We start from the raw sequence: 14,455 nt of genomic DNA, 5'->3' as shown, positions 1-14,455 counted from the left end.
TACCTTCATTGTATATTTAAAAGACAAGCCTCACACAAAGTAGTGGAAACACTCCTTGTTTCTTTGTATATAACACTACTGAACCACTAAGAGCAGGCATACATCATTTTCGTGAAAGAGGAGTAACGTGTGCTGTTTTCTCCAGGATTGTTTTTTTGCCCAGTTCTGCTTGCAGCAATCAATTACACACTCAAATGCTATAACCAATGGTCAGAATTCACAAGCCGTTAGGTTTATAAGGACAGCTTAGTTGGCCACAAACTTAGAACGTGCAGCTTTGTTAGTATCAAACTCCAGCTGAGAGTAAAAACTGTCACTAATTTAAATACAATCTGTATCACATGTCGGCCTTCAGCCTCCCCCTCCCTCTCTTCCTTTTCTCTTCTCCACACTGCCTCTCCCCTACCTCACAACCAGAATTTCTTTTTTAAACCATACTTTCCATTTGTCTCCAAATGTTTGTCTACAACCTTGCTAGATACCAATGGAATTATTTTTCCCAAGTCTGAATGAAAATAGAAGGAAAATATACCAAAATTAATATGACCACTCAGAGCTGTTCCAGAAAGACACTTTCATAGAAAGTGACAAAAAAATACATTTAAATCTAAAATAGTATTCAACCTGTAAAGTTGTAATCAACTATAGTTTTAAATGAGTTCTTAAAGTTTAAATAATTTTTTAGGTTTTTTAATCAAAGAAGAGAATTACTTACTCCAGAAGAATATTATTCATATCCTGTGTAAAGAATTTTTTCCTTCCTTCTTCATCAAAAAGTTTGGCAGCCTAGAGAAACATAGGATTGTCAATACCGCTTTCAACACATTATTTGTTTCCATATCTATTTAGGAAAGAATAAGCTTCTAAAGGGTGAGGCTACTGTGATTTACTTCCCTTTGGATCATCCATACTCAGTTTAGTACCTGACATGAGTAGGCAATTACAGAGTGTTGAAACAAATTTAGCATATATACCACTGTTTTCTATTATATCTGTACTTAATTTTTCTCAATCTTTATAAATTAACAAAATTATACATACAAGACTTAAAAAAAATTTTTTTTTGTTTTAATTTTGAGAGAGAGAGAGACAGGGAGACAGAGCATGAGCAGAAGAGGGGCAGACACAGAATCCGAAGGAGGCTCCAGGCTCTGAGCTGTCAGCATGGAGCCCTATGCAGGGCTCGAACCCATGAACCGTGAGATCATGACCTGAGCTGAAGTCAGATGCTCAACTGACTGAGCCACCCAGGCATCCCAAACACAAGATTTTTTTGTGCTTTGAGTATCTTGTGCATTTTGACGATCCATTGCTTTATTAATCACTGCTATGATCTCCAACATAACAGAAAGCAGATGGCTCACTTTCTACAGACACTGTCTACAGAAGATCTGTCTGATATCCTCTATTTTACACACATTATCATGTTTAATCCTCATAACAGCCAATGACATTGGTATGACAGCCCCCATTATACAAACAAGGAACCTAAATCTGTCAGAGGGTTACATGGCATGCCCCCAATCACACTACTTCTTTTTTTTTTAATCCTGCCTCCTTCTCCCTCCCAAATCACACTGCTTAATAAGTGGTGGACCCAGGACTCAGACCACAAGCCCTCTGATTTCAATTGTGCAACATGACCATGCTGTACAAAGATACTCAGCTAACTGCAGTCAGTCTAGGTTCTACCTAATTACTAATAACAAAAAAATTTAGCCAAGATTATTATCAAGGGAGAAGCAAATATTAATGCCATGAGCTTAAGAATAATATTTTCATCATTATTGTCACCTTAACCAGGTGCCCAGAAACCAAGGGTACAAACCAAGACACTCTACCATAAGCAAAATTTACTGGGAAAATCACAAAGGATGTAGTTGAGATCCATGAGATGGAAAACATCGAGAAATCTGATCTAATAATCTGAGCAAGCCATATGCTGACCACGTCAACCCATCAAGTTATTTGACAGTTTTACATGTAATAAATAGAAGAAAATTTCTAAGACGTGCCTTAGTACTTATTAAAAAGAATGAAAACTGCGTATATGCAGCGGGCAGAAATACACGAAAGCTATAAGGAAAACTAAATGTCAAGAAAGAGAATCAAAAAAAGTCAAGAAGGTGAACAGTGGAAGAATATTACAAAGTAAGAAAAGAGTCATGAGAAGCAACTCCTTATCATACAGACATAAGCATATAAGCCAAGGATGAAATCTCACCTCCTGAAGAAAAAATACCATCTCATATTTCTTTTTTTTTAAGTTTATGTATTTACTTTTAGAGAGAGAAAGCATGCACGAGCGGGGGAGGGGCAGAGAGAGAGAGAGAGAGAGAGAGAGAGAGAGAATCCCAAGTGGGCTCCATGCTCTCAGTACAGAGCCCAGACACGCGGCTTGAACTCACGAACCGTGAGATCATGACCTGAGCCAAACTCGAGAGTCGGCTGTTTAACCAACTGAGCCACCCAAGCACCCCTCCATCTCCTATTTCAAAGAAAAAATAGAAGTCACAGATACCAGTAAGTGAAATCAAACTTCTTATTGATAATTTCCTACCAATGGAACAGATACATTAACCCTGGCAGGGCTACCACAGAGACAGAGAATAATTTTTGGTATGGAAGACAATGCTTTTACAAGATCGTAACACACTTATTACTAATCAGTTTTGTTTCTTAAGTGAGAATGAACGGCATATAACACAGAGGCATAGTGCCTGCTACGGAGCTCCATGGTTCTGCCTTCAAATCATGACTCAGACACTTAAAAATTATGTGGCCTTGAGCAAAGCATTTAAACCTTTTGAACCTTGGTTTCCTCGTCCATTAAACGGAAGAACACTACGTACGTCACTGGACTGTGGGAGGACTAGACTGCACAGTAGGTGAAGCACACTGAGCGCACTCACAGGGCTGCCTCCTGACTGGTAACTGCTCTGGGACACCCGGCAGTACCGTCCGTGCTCAGGACAGAGTACAAGTTTTGCTAAATGAACAGCAGCTATTATTATTAATTACATCTTGAAAAATGTGGATCGCATCACTAAGCACTTTTTCAAATTTAGAAGAAACTAAAGATTTTAGGAGTGGGCAAAATGGCAGAGCAAAAAGCCCATACTTTGGATTGTAGTTAAATTTCTACCACTTACTACTTGTGTGGACCTGACCAAGCTATAACCTACCTCAAGCTTCTGAACCATAAAAAAGAAATAAGACCCATACTTCCTACACAGAGTAGCTAAAAAGGTTAAATAAAAAACCCATTTATTACCAAAACTATAGAAACTGTATACTTTTCAAAAAATAAGCACAGAAAATAGCAAAAGAATGAAAACAAAGGAGGAAGTAATAAAACAGAATAAAAAAGAAAATGACAAAGATCAATTACATAATTATAAGTTAAAATCATTTGTTACAGGAAAAAGACTCAAATGAGGTCCATAAACAGATTTCCATTTTTACGCTGCCTTATAAGAGAAAGAGCTAAAATAAAGAAAATCAAAGAGGTTGAAGGTAAATGATAAGAAAAGCTATACTATGTAAAAATAAAAAGTCCACAGTAAATCAGACAAAACTAAATTCAAGATGAAAGGCATTAATAGCACAAAAAGTCACCTCCAAATGATAATTATCACAAAAAAGATCTAGTCATCAAGAATTTTATGGGTCAAACCACACAGCATAGAAATAAACAAAGCAAAAACTATGGTACGCACAAGCTACAACCTAAGAAACGCTAGCAATAAGGGCGCCTGGGTGGCTTAGTTGGTTAAGTGTGAAATTTTCTCCCTCTCTCGCCTGGTCACGCTCTCTCTCTCAAAATAAATAAATAAACATTTTTAAAAAATTTTTAGAAAGAAATATTGGCAATGAGATACTTTAACACACTTCTCTAGGGGCGCCTGGGTGGCTCAGTGGGTTAAGCGTCTGAGTTCAGCTCAGGTCATGATCTAGCAGTCCATGAGTTCAAACCCCGCGTCAGGCTCTGTGCTGACAGCTCAGAGCCTGGAGCCTGCTTTGAATTCTGTGTCTCCCTCTCTCTCTGCCCCTCCCCTGCTCATGCTCTGTCTCTCTCAGTCTCAAAAGTAAATAAAAACATTAAAAAAAAAGTTAAAAAAAAGTAACACACTTCTCTAAGTCTTGGACTAATGAAGTTCATTAAAATAAAATAAGGGTAACTAAATTAACAGGGAATTACAATTAAGTCACAAGTTTAGAAGAAATGCTAAAGAATAAAACAAAAAATAACAGAATTACTAAATAAAATCTGTGGGCCAGTTACTGAAAAAATTAGATAAATCTAATATTCCCCTAATCAGATATTTAAATTTTAGGAAAAGTTAAGAGAAATAAATACAATAAAAAGATTATTATGGGGGAGGGGCAGAGAGAGAGAGTTTAAATTTTAAAACATGACTTAAATTGGATTACACTAATCCTAGGAGAAAGAAGCAAGTTTTGAACAGTCCATACATTACAATCCCATTAATTATTTTTTATAATAATATAACGTTTGCAAATGCATGGATTAAAATCCAAAAAAATACATAGTTAATAGTGGTTACCTCTGTTGGGGGGTGGGGAATGAATGTCAGATTATGGGGAATCTTTCCATATGTATGAAATACATATTTGGTGTTTTGGGGTTTTAATTTATTTTTTTAGTAATCTCTACACCCAACACGGGGCTCAAACTCATGACTCCGAGATCAGGAGTTGCATGCTTTTCCGACTGAGCCAGTCAGGTGTTCCTGAAATATGTTTTGTATTGTGTGTTTTACCTTTGTAGTCAGGGAAAAAAGGGGACTAAAATATGGCACGGGTTCAAATCCTCAAGTAATCAAGAAGGGCATTTTAAGCTAGATTTGGCGTGTTATTTTTAGTCAAAATACTATCTCCTTGAGATTAACTGGGTAAGTGTGATGACATTTATCTGGATTTGCAGCTAGTTAAAGATTATGAAATCCAAGCCAATCTAGAGAGGTACCTGATGGGACATGCTAAAACCTCAGCTCTCAAGTACTAGTGGGAACAATGCATGTTTACTAGGGGTGCTGGTTAGCTACAAAGGACTAGTTGGAAAATCAACTATAAAAAAACCAGATGTCAATACAGTCTGGACCACGTTCAGGTACACTCCTGCAGTGTTACTATTTCCCCTACCTTCCCTCTGTTGTGTTTACATGATTTTCTTTTACAATAAAAATTATATTTATGAAAACTGTAAGTTGAAATGAAATAATAAAACAATCACCCATATCATGCTAGAACTATAGCTACAGCTACTTCTACTTAAAATCAAAGGCCTATAAATATAGCCAATGCCTGAAAGGAAATACAGAAAATTAAAAATTGTTTATATGGGTGTTGGGATTGTGGGTTCGTATTTTTGCCTTATAAAAAACATTTATTGTTATGTTTGTGTGGCAAATAAGAAACAAGGGAATCATTACACTTACTACACGGAGGTCTTCGATGCGTTTTTCAAGAAGGACAGGCAGACCCTCTGGGAGTGTAGGCACCACCTTGGGCATAACCTGAGAGGCATAGGTTGGCTGGGTGGTGTTTCCATTCTCTCCCCCTGACTCAGAGAGGGGGCTACCATCAGAAGCAGCATCCAGTAATCTGTCAAAGTCGAAATCATCTAGCATCTCTAGGGCATTTTCAGCTTCCCGAAACAGTTCGTGTTCATTTGTGCCAACAAAAATGGGGAGGTCCGGATCAGCAGTGTTCAGATTTAAGTCCGAGACATCACTTCCCAATGCTACGGCAGTGGAGGGGGTCTTATTCAGAGAGGACGTCGTTAAGTTCATTGGGACTTTGGGGTTAGGCTCCTTCTTCAATGCATCCTTCTCTTTCTGAAATTTTCGTATCATGGCAGCTAGAGAAAGAGAATCTTTATAACGTTTCTTCTTTTTTTCAGACTTGTGTGAATTTAGAGCCACAACTCTGTGAAGAAAAAAAGGATCAGTTAGGCTGTGTAGGATTTTACTTTAAAGCCCGTGTAAATAAGGAGGCACAGATAATCAAAACGGTCATTTGATGGGTGGGAAAGCAAATTTCTTCTTACATCATCCTTTTACAACAGCACCTTCATCTGGACTCACTTGGGAAAGGTCAAAAGGCAAATGGCCACCAGAGTGAAGAAAACAAAAGGACAAAAGTCAACAGAAAGAAACAAAACTGAGGGTAACTCAGGATTATTAAAGTCTATGAAGTCAAACTAACTACTCTTTTTGGAATGTTCACATTCTTTAGCACATCTATAAAGTAGTCACCTAAAGAATTAACCAAGTAAAGAAATGCACTTATGAGGTGTGTGGGTGGCTCAGTTGGTTGAGCATCTGACTCTTGATTTCACCTCAGGTCATGATCTCAGAGTCGTGAGATCGAGCCCCGAGTGAGGCTCTACGCTGGGCATGGAGCAAGGTTAAGATTCTCTCTCTCCCTCTCCCTATGCTCCTTCCCTGCTTGTGTGCAAGTGTGTATGTGCACATGCACGAGAGAGAGAGAGAGAGAGAGAGAGACAGAGAAAGAGAGAAAGAAGAAAGAAAGAAGGAAGGAAGGAAAGAAGAAAGAAAGAAAGAAAGAAAGAAAGAAAGAAAAAAGAAAGAAAGAAATGTACTTGAGAAAACAGAATTGCCTTATAAGCAACCAGAGAAGCTCACACAGTACACCTTCAAACTGGTACCCCAGGTGGTTTGTGCTACAAACTGCCAAAGAAATATAAAATCTTTCTAGACCCTATTCTGCCACTACCTTCTGATCATTTTCACCTTCCATTCTAGGAACAGCCATGTGAGGCAATCACATATGTGTGATTTTCTATGACAACTTTCTCCCTACAGGAACCATGGGGGAAAAGTGTCTCAGTGTAGTTAACACTTTTCTCTAGAAATCTTTTCTACATTCTACGGCATACACGCTTCTAGGTGCACTACAGAATCGAAACTATCACTTGTGCCTTGAGGGCAGGCCCGTGTTTTTATATCCGAAACCAGAACAATGCTTAGTATATAAAAGGTATTTAATAAGTGTGTGTTGCATGAATAAGCTACAGATTTCAGAAAATAACAAATCCATTAAAAGACATTAAAGAAATTTACTTGTAAATAATGAGAATTTAAAACATGCATGAGTAATATATATATGTTTTTTCTTAATTAATGATTCAAGGTTCACTAAAATCTCATGCTTAGGAGAGAATAAATACCTCCCTACATCAAGCTTTTGCATACTGATAGCCCAAAGTTCAGATGCACCTCCCCTGGTGAGGAAGGGAAGAAAATCCAGCCTGTCACAGTTTCTGTCCCTTGGTTCTCCAAAAAAAGGCCATGGAAAAGTAAGACCAACTGGTAATTTTATGGACGCATGGTACAAACATTTCATTCTTATGACTTCAGTCTTTCGAGAAATTCTACTTGGTATTTAGAGGTGATATCATTACCTAAAGTCACAGGTGTTAAAGAAGAGCTAAATAAATGACTTTTTAAATACTAAAACAACTATAAATCATTCACACATAGACTACTGCCAGTCCTCAATCCCCAGGCATCTAATAAGTTTAGTTTTAGCACCAAAAGATGAAAACAACTTGCTCAACGTTTGTACCATCTTTTCAAAGGTACCATCTTTTCAAACTGGTTCTTGTCGGTAAAAAATTTTAACGACCAAAATACTTAATGAACTAATTTGTAAATCTGATCTAAAACACCATGAGTCTCTAAGATGACAAAGCCTTCTATTTTTTAATAAAAACTTATACTTAATACATATTAATATTATTAAAATGTAAGTTAATGGTCATTGACACTTTTAAATATAGTATTAAATTAGTCCCAGCTAAGCTGGGTTAATGAATGCTAAATAGATCTTTCCAAAAGGGCAGCTAGTCATGCTCTGACCCTAGTTCCCTTGGGATGTTTAATTTTACATACCCCAGTTGTTTGGGGACTTTTTTCCTTGGTTTCTTCTCCTTTTCCCCTTCCTCTTTCCTCTTCCGCTTCTTCATCTCAATATCATCTTCTTTTATTTTGGGAATCTGCAAATGATAAACAAAGTATCGTTTAATGGAGGATCAATGCTTTACTCGCTAGATTAGCGATCTAGCATCTAGGGCAGTGTTTTTTCTCAAAGTTCAGTGTGCATTAGAAGTGCTTGTTAAAGGGGCGCCTGGGTGGCGCAGTTGGTTAAGCGTCCGACTTCAGCCAGGTCACGATCTCGCGGTCCGTGAGTTCGAGCCCCGCGCCAGGCTCTGGGCTGATGGCTCGGAGCCTGGAGCCTGTTTCCGATTCTGTGTCTCCCTCTCTCTCTGCCCCTCCCCCGTTCATGCTCTGTCTCTCTCTGTCCCAAAAATAAAAATAAAAAAACGTTGAAAAAAAAAAAAAGAAAGAAAAAAAAAAAAGAAGTGCTTGTTAAAAATGCAGACTCTTGGGGTCTATGAGCACTACCTGTTTTTGTTTTTGAGTACTGCCTAGTTTTTAACAAACATTTTGGTGATTCTGGCACAAGTCAGTCTTTGGATCACGCTTCAAGAAACACCTAAGGACACACTATTCACTTCCTCAAACTATATATATCTTAAATAGAATTAGCTGTCTCGGGAAAGCTAATGTCTACACCAAGTCTTAACCTACCCTAGAAACTTACCCTTATCCCCCAAACAGTAGATTATTCGACCACATATGGAGAGAGAAGTCTTAAAAGAAAATACAATTATACTATGATGTAAATATCAATTTTCCCTATATCTACATAGTTTTACTTCAAAGCAGGTAAATAACTACAGATTTATTAAACAATGGTTAGCATTTTACTTTTCCTCATATCCACAAGTAAATTCAAAAAGTATACCGTATTTATTGAACACTCTCATTACCATTGCAGTGTTGGATAAACTCACTTTGGGGGGCTTGTGCTTTTGGTTGTCTGTAATATCTTCTTCTTCAGTATCTGAAGCTTGGCGAAACTGCAGAGTGCCAGTGTTGATGTAAAAGCCTCCATATTTTGTTGTTAGAGAAGCAGGAACTAATTCGTCATACTATATTTAAAATAAAATGTTTCAGATATATCCCATTATTAATTCTACAAATACATCAAAGAAATCCAATCACTATGTCAGCATCCTTCCTTACATCCTAACTACAAAACTGACTGCAATGAGGATGTTTGTGGAATAAATTTAGAAAAAGTTAGTATCTAGGATAAAAATGAGCCCAGAGTACTCAGTATATATAAAGAAAGGAAATTCTGGAATAATGAAGCAAATCCTCAGTATAGCCATCATCTGCTGAGAAAAATTTAAGGATCACTGCTACTATTCTTAATGACAAATTTTTTTTTCAAACCTTTATTTATTTTTTAGGTGATCTCTATGCCCATCGTGGGGCTCGAACTCGCCCCCAGAGATCAAGAGTCATCTGCTCTACTGACTGAGCCAGGCAGGTGCCCCAAAGACAAATGATTCTGATGAGAAATTGAAACAAGTTAAAACAGATGACTAAACATACAGAAAAGGAATAAATTTCATTTCCTACCATATCAGTATATAATTTTATTCATAAGATTATAAATAACAAAGTTATTTCTTATGTCTTAGCTCTAAGCTTTTAAATGAAGAAAATTGTTTAAAAGTTTAAAACATAAAATAACATATGTGTTTAAAAACGCAACAGAAAAATAACTGCCCAGTTCAGTAAGCATACACTATAATGAGCCAGGTACTTTGCCTGGATCAAGAGCAAATTGTCTAAGTTAGATAGAAGGTCTGACCTAAAATAACACTTAAGCTGATGTCCTCTAAGCTTGGATTTTTAAAGTTTATCATTTCTCACCTGATGAAAATGGACAAAAGCAAACATTAAATGAGGGTCAATCTTAACCAAATGTTGGGAGTCCATAGTGGCTGAGAAAAAAGGAGTGAGTTACTTATCTAATAGAAGCAAGATACCTGCTACCTGAGGTCCCCAGAACTCTACTTTATAGGTTCTTCATATTTTATATTTTTAAGAAAGGCAGATTTTAAGCAGATCCTTTGCACTGGACAAGGAATATAGGGAATGTACTAGTTACTGTAAGAACATTGAGGCTACATGCAAAAGTTTTTGCTTTTAACCTGTATCCTTTTAAATTAAATGGTAAATAGAAAAAGAATTTCCAGTTTAATCATACTGAGTCAAAAAAAGGAATGAATCCCTTTCCTGTTGCTGCAGTTGACGGGCTACTATAAAGATCTATGGGTAAGACCTTCGGAAAGGGTCCGGTACTATCTGTAAGCAAAGGAGTGAAGAGAAAGAATTAGAAGTGAAAAGACTTTGTAGTAATTATTTTGGAAATGTGTAACTGTGACAAACATTACTTTTTGCTTACACTGCTTTATAATTTACAATGCTTCTTCATATAAATTATTTCACTTGGCCCTCCTGATACCTTTGTGAGGCAAAAAAGGCATTTTATAAGTGAAAACCAAATTTAGAGAGGATAAGAACCCCCAGAGTAATTTTATAAGCTTATGGTAGAGGCTCTGGCTGTATCCCAAACCATCCACTACATCATGCAGTGGGAAACACATTCATCACCACGTTACATAGCAACATGGGTGTGTTCAACATCGGTCTGCTGCAGTGTTTCCTAAGCTCTCCCTATCGGAACACTCTCCAGGAGAACAAGCTCTTTATGCATATTTAATTTAGCCGTCCAAGTAGAATGTGTTAAGAGGCAATGGAACGCTGAACTTGAGAATCAGAAGGCCTGGATTTAGATCCTTTGCCAATGATTAGCAATTGTGACCCAGAGGAAATCACTTAACATGGATATCTTGGGGTTGTCGAACAGTGACAACATCACTTACTTCACAACGTTCTAGTGAAATTTACAAGAGACAAACTAAATAAAAGTGTTATTCATGCCTGGTATTATTATTTATTAATAAATAAAGAAAAACATTTTCTTTCAGTCTTCACAAAACGTGGCAGCATAAGTGAGACTAAAAATAATCTTTAAAAGCATTTATTTTCAGGTATTTATAAGTGGTACATGATTCTGAAAATTAATTAGAACCAGATTATTTTCACTATCAAATAATTACAAACAGTGAAAGCTTACAATCAATGAAAAGAACAGAAAATCATTTGGTTGGATAATAATTGTCTTATGTCTGAATTATCTCATAAGAACCCAATAATCTGTAAGAATAACAATACAAAATTATTTTGCGAGTCAATAAACAACCTGTAATCTAGTTCAATTTCCTCTTACTAAACAGGAACCTACCTTGTCCTCTAAATGTCAGCAACTAATAAAATAATTTTTGTTCAACAACTTTTACATACAAAACTTACCCTTATTTATTAAGGCAGTACTTTTCAAATTTTTTTCACCACAACCCAAGTGGGAAATATGTTACACATCAAATCCCAGTGTGTACACACACACATAAAAAAAACTCACATAATCTACTATGATTTACTATGATAGCTCCTATTCTATTCTACTTCACTGTTGTTAAAAATGCTGGCCACACTCTCTAAAGTGATATGTAATCCAATTATGGGTTGCAAAAGTCAGTATGAAAAACACCATATCCAAATATTCTGACTGTAGCAGAGAAAACTGAGCAATGCTAAAAGATTTGTCTAGAAATCTTTAGAAACCGAGTTGAGGCTAGAATCTAGGAATTTTGACTTGTATTTCAAATCAAGGTCAAGACTTTTAAAAACATCCCATGCCCTAATCTACAAAAAGGTTTGTCAACCTTTCTGGTAACAAGAAGGCTTCTCTACTCCAAAGGGCATTGTCAATATTTTACTCCTATAGAACAGGCTGCCTGGTATGGTAAACCAGTTTAGGTCAGAACACTGAAACAACTCAGGGTATCCAGTATGCCTCCTGCTGGAAGTTCTATGATTCTCCTACCACTATATGCCTTATCATCATCTATACAACCAAGCACTGTAGTAACAGGAAAAAGAAATACTAATTTGTGGGTAGTACTACAATGTTTACCTTGGTGTCCCTTTCTGTGTATTGTAAGTAATCACTGAACAATGCAGAGGATGCCATAAGTCCAGGGTTTGTTTAGATTTCTCCAGTGCACTGAGAAGAATGTAAGAACATACACCTTACCTACCCCCAAACACAATATGCCTGCATTTGTTTGCTATGTGATCAATGGATTGTTATAGTCCTTAAATGCTCTCCTAAATTCCTCTTCATTTTATAAAAGAAAGAAGATTCCAGGGAAAAAGCTGTAGGGCTTGGAACAAAACAGATAGGGTTTGATAAAGGCTGGCATTCAATCACCACCACTGTACTAAGGCTTGGCAGTAATAAAAAATGAAGCACATTTTAAAGTTGTCTGCCAGATTAACTTCAACCCAGCAGCTCCAATCTTCAAGTTCATATGGGTCTTATCTGGAAGCCATTTGAAATTACACCTGCCCAAGTCTGGGAATATCAATACAAATTCAAGATGTAAATACCCTTAATGAATAAACCCCAGTGCTAGAAATTTATCCTGTACATACATTTGCACTCTCTAATTATCTTACATAGTTATTCAAGTACACAAAGATAAACGTACACAGATGCTCAGCTGCTCGTAAGCACATAAAAAAGTAGAAACAATTTAGATGGACGTCAATAGGGGATTAGTTAGTAAAAACAAATACTGAACTATTTTAGTAACTTTATCCTTGACTTCTATCCCAAACAAAGAATTGCTGCTATATTAAAGATACATTACTCACAGCCTCTGAGTTATCAATAAATGGGTCTGTCTCATCATAGCCAAAGCCTATATCAATTAAATCTTGTAGCCGATCCTTCCGGTGTTTACGGGGTTTCCCACCCTGCAAAGAACAGATACGTTAGACTGATATCAGTACTCATGCGGTTTCCATAAACTTTAAAAGTACCTATCAGAAGAACTCTAAATAATTTCTGTAGATAATCCCCCCTCCAAGAAGTTGAATTGAAATCCCCCAACCCTTTGAATATAAGTTGTGCTGAGGGACTTGCTCCCAAAGAATAGAGTATGAAAGTGAGGAGACTAATTATAGTGAAAACCTGGCCAACATGACCTCGGCCAGGTGATCAAGTTCAACATCAACACGGTAAGTCATGTTGATAGCATGTACTCTTGATACGATATGATAAAAAATGGCACCTTTGTGGTCTTCTCTCAAAAGCCTATAATCCGAGCTATAGGTTCATCATGAGAAAAACAACAAACAAACTAAACCATGTCCCATTAAGGGATATTCTACAAATAACTAACCAGGATTCCTCAAACTATGAAGATAATTAAAAACAAGGGAAAATCTGAAAAACTGTCAGAGTTTAGATGAGTCTAAAGAGATGTAATGACTAAATGTGATGTAGTATCCTGTATGGGATCCAGGAACTAAAAAAGGGCACTAGGGGAAAACTAGTAAAATCTGAATAAAATGTGGAGTTTAATTAATAGTAATATACCAAAGTAGGTTTGTTAGCTGTAACAAATCTACTGTATAGATATCATCATTCATAATATGTCATAGGAGAGAGTGGGTGAGAAGTATATGGGAAGCCTCTATTATCTCTGCAACTTTTCTGTAAATCCAAACTATTCTTAAAATTATTTTTGTAAACACCACAGGATTATACACATCAGACATACAAGAAAATGAAACATGAGTGCATGCAAAAACCGGTGAGTGTGAATAAGGACTGAAGGCTAGTTAATTGTAGTGTGCCAATGTCAATCTTCTAGTCTTGATAACTCCAGTTATGTAAGATATTACCACTGGGAGAAACTGGGTGATTGGTACAAGGGACCTCTCTGTATTGTGTGTGCAACTTCATGTGAGTGTACAATCTCTTCAAATAAAAAGTATTTTAGGGACACCTGGCTGGCTCAGTCAGCAGAGTGAATGACTCTTGTTTGTTTGGGTTTTTTTGTTGTTGTTTTATTTGAGAGAGTAAGGGACAGAAGATCTGAAGCTAGCTCTGTCCTGACAACAGTGAGCCTGATGTGGGCTTTAACTCAAGAACCACGAGATCATGACCTGAGCCCAAGTCGGTTGCTCAACCAGCTGAGGCACCCAGGAGCCCAGAGCGTACGACTCTTGATCTCTGGATTGTGAGTTCGAGCCCTACATTAGGTATAGAGATTACTTAAATAAACAAACAAACAAAAAAAGAAAACAAAAAAAAATTTTTTTTCTTAAAAGAAAAAAAATGTTTTTTTAAAGTAAAACAACAACAAAATAAAAAGAACCAGTTAGTATACATTCCATTATTCATGTCATACTTTCAGGAGGTTTTAAATGGTTGATTACAGTTATAAAGAAAACATTCTACGTCAGGTATAAATGGTACATGTACGGTAAATGGTATAGATAAGCTCGTTTTAAGGAGTTTAAGTGGACAGGAAACCTAATACTATTGTGGCACTGCTGAAACAAGTGTTTAG

General features: G+C 36.8%; 1 protein-coding gene across 4 annotated transcripts in view; it reads right to left on the bottom strand.

Moving 5' to 3' along the window:
* UBN2 (ubinuclein 2) overlaps positions 1–14,455 on the bottom strand; it is a 77,438-nt gene that overhangs the window by 37,627 nt on the left and 25,356 nt on the right. For 3 of the 4 annotated variants that reach the window (XM_049641947.1, XM_049641946.1, XM_049641949.1), the window contains exons 3-7: positions 12,750–12,851; positions 8,906–9,043; positions 7,941–8,044; positions 5,463–5,952; positions 716–786 (exon numbers count right to left, since the gene is read on the bottom strand). In XM_049641947.1, coding sequence (XP_049497904.1) covers positions 716–786; positions 5,463–5,952; positions 7,941–8,044; positions 8,906–9,043; positions 12,750–12,851 — 905 coding nt within the window. The remainder of the gene's footprint in view (positions 1–715; positions 787–5,462; positions 5,953–7,940; positions 8,045–8,905; positions 9,044–12,749; positions 12,852–14,455) is intronic. The other variant, XM_049641948.1, reaches the window with a different exon arrangement.

The sequence above is a fragment of the Panthera uncia genome, chromosome A2 (assembly GCF_023721935.1).
Source record: "Panthera uncia isolate 11264 chromosome A2, Puncia_PCG_1.0, whole genome shotgun sequence".
NCBI classification, from domain to species: domain Eukaryota; kingdom Metazoa; phylum Chordata; class Mammalia; order Carnivora; family Felidae; genus Panthera; species Panthera uncia.
The sequence above is the reverse complement of the archived record's forward strand: the minus strand, read 5'-3'. Positions and strand labels throughout refer to the sequence as shown.